Source organism: Aplysia californica, unplaced genomic scaffold (genome assembly GCF_000002075.1).
Source record: "Aplysia californica isolate F4 #8 unplaced genomic scaffold, AplCal3.0 scaffold00471, whole genome shotgun sequence".
Classification (NCBI taxonomy): Eukaryota; Metazoa; Mollusca; class Gastropoda; order Aplysiida; family Aplysiidae; genus Aplysia; species Aplysia californica.
The window spans coordinates 249,815-252,314 of NW_004797741.1; the positions used below are offsets into that span (position 1 = coordinate 249,815).

At 36.4% G+C, this 2,500-nt stretch overlaps 1 protein-coding gene across 1 annotated transcript in view; it reads right to left on the bottom strand.

Moving 5' to 3' along the window:
• Window positions 1-2,203: 2,203 nt before the first annotated feature.
• Window positions 2,204-2,500, bottom strand: part of LOC101855813 — a 7,268-nt gene continuing 6,971 nt past the window's right edge. The window contains exon 5 of the mRNA XM_005105440.3: window positions 2,204-2,474. Within this exon, the coding sequence (XP_005105497.1) occupies window positions 2,327-2,474 (148 nt within the window). The 3' untranslated portion in view covers window positions 2,204-2,326. The remainder of the gene's footprint in view (window positions 2,475-2,500) is intronic.

Genomic DNA, 2,500 nt, shown 5'->3' on the forward strand with positions numbered 1-2,500 from the left:
TATATATATACACACGCACACACACACAAACACACATACACACTTACACAGACACATACATACACATACATACCTACACACACATTCACATACATGCATATACACATACACATACACAAACACTGAGGAAGAGATAAGTAAGAGGAAAATGTGTATATTATTTATTATTTATGTTTTGTGTATGCATGTACATGTGTGCATGCATATTAAGTGGATAAAAAGAGAGCGAAGAAAGGGTTTGGAAATATGTGGGGTCTGTGAGTGTGCGGACTAGACTGTGTAGGTCTGAGTCTTTCTTGTAGTTAATGGCCTGATAGATATAACGAAGATTGCCTTGGAGAATAATAATTCAGCCCTTTGTCAGTAAAAACGAGAAAGCTTTAGGCTTTAGGGTTTGTGTTCCGAACCTTTTATAGTCTCCAAAAAGATGCTGAAGAAAGCTACCACTGTCGCATCTCTCCGCCTGTGTAGACACACCACAAGGAGCATGCAAGAAATATTGTTTGTGATTACCCCAAAGCCTGCTAAAAATTTGAAGCAGAACCCCGATTAACGTGGTCAACTGAAAATACCTTATTTTTGTTAGCTGCATTATATTGATGCTATATAATTTATTATTCTGGAACACATCCATATGTAGAAGCCTTGCTCAGTAATGCTCCAGTTTGTATGTTTGTGGTACCAGATAAATTTACGAAGAACCATTTTACATTTCGTATTCGCCATGATCTTTCAGTCCTCCAAATCCTTTATTTCAGTGGTCGTGACATATAAGCATTGATACTGCATCCTGATCGTAGGACTGACGTAATGCTTTTAGACCTCATTAGGGTTTTGCTAGGACGACATATTATTGAGGTTTTACTAAGTTTATACACACATTGAGCTACGAGCAAACATGTTACCGGAAATTATAGTTGTAGATGTTTAAGGTACACCACGGCAGTAGCCAACAGCCTGAAAAGGTCGATTTTGGTATCCAAAACCGATTTTTCGATTTTGGATTATTTAAGCAGAGAAACATAATCTGCTTTACTGATTGGAAATAATGTCAGGTGTCTAAAACATCTATAACGAGCCCACATATGCCATGATTTTGAACATTGTGTTGAAATAGACTTGTATGAATTCATTTTTTTTCTTCAGTTTTCTCAAAACTATGATTTTCTTAGGGGGGGGGGGCACCTATGCAGAGATATTTCTGAACGTAAAAGTCACAACTCAATCCCACTTTGCATGACTGTTTCTAGATAATATGTTTGCAACGTACTAAAAGATCATTGTGATATTGTAATAAGTTTTCTGTCAGTGTAAAAAAGATTGACAGTATCACTCTGATTAAAATTTATGATCAATTTTTTTGTCCGAGTATCATATATGACACTAAAAAGGCAGTTACAACAAAAGTATGAGACTTAGGAAAGTAATCTTTAATACGTTGTAGGTTGGATATACAGAAACACGGTGAGAAAATATCAAGGCTGTATCCATTCAATCTTTTTCAGAATCCCAGCATAAAATTTGCGCGAATTTTGGTCTGTCGAACCCTTTGCATCTAAAGAATTTTAAAAATTGTTATATAGGGAAAGTGTGTTTCTGTTTCTTGACCCATATTGGTTATTGGGAATACCAGTATACTTAATTTAAAGGAGAAAAAAAATTTCACTTCAGCTGTACATAGTGACACTTAAAGTTTAAAGCATCCATCGGCACAATGTTATATTATTAAAAAGGCGAATTGCTTCAACCCTGCCTGTTGGGGTTCATCCGGGTTGAGAAGGATACAACGTTTAACCTAACGGACGAGAATACTCGATTAAAAAACTACATCGAAAAAAAGGGGTGCATTGAGATCAAAGTTTGTTTTGTTGAAAAGGACACTTGTTTCTGGAGGTATGTACAACATGTCATGTCTGTAAAATAAAATAAATTGCTGATTTTACAGAACAAGGAAGCTTACTTCTAGGACAGACCTCATTGCGCCTATCCGTTGCACCACTAACACCGGTAATATTGATATAATATAGACTAAACATGAAACATTTTATGCAAAAAAAATACGCTTGCAGTTATGTTCAGTGAGCCAAGAGAAACAAAGTTTCTTATTTTCACCTGAATAGGAAAAATAGTCTATAAAAAAAAGAAGAAAATCTATGTTTTCGACACATACAGAAGACGAGATAAAGAACAAAAGTCAGGCCGGTATCAAGATCACTGCGATTTATTTAAAAGGTAGATATTTATATATGAATGGCCGGGGAGAGGGAGAGTTTACTCTACAGAATTATAAAACATGTGCAGTTAAATTTTCGTTATTCATCCTCCCTCAGTTGGAAAATGTGACCGAGCACCCAAGCGCCTCTGCAGAAGCTTTGTGAAGGTAGCCGTAGATATCGCTGATCACATCAACAGCTCGTTCTGAGCACGACCGCCGAATACCTCTCTGGATGCATTTGAAGTTGTTGTTGATGGTTCTGGAGAGGAATTGATGTAAGTAGGT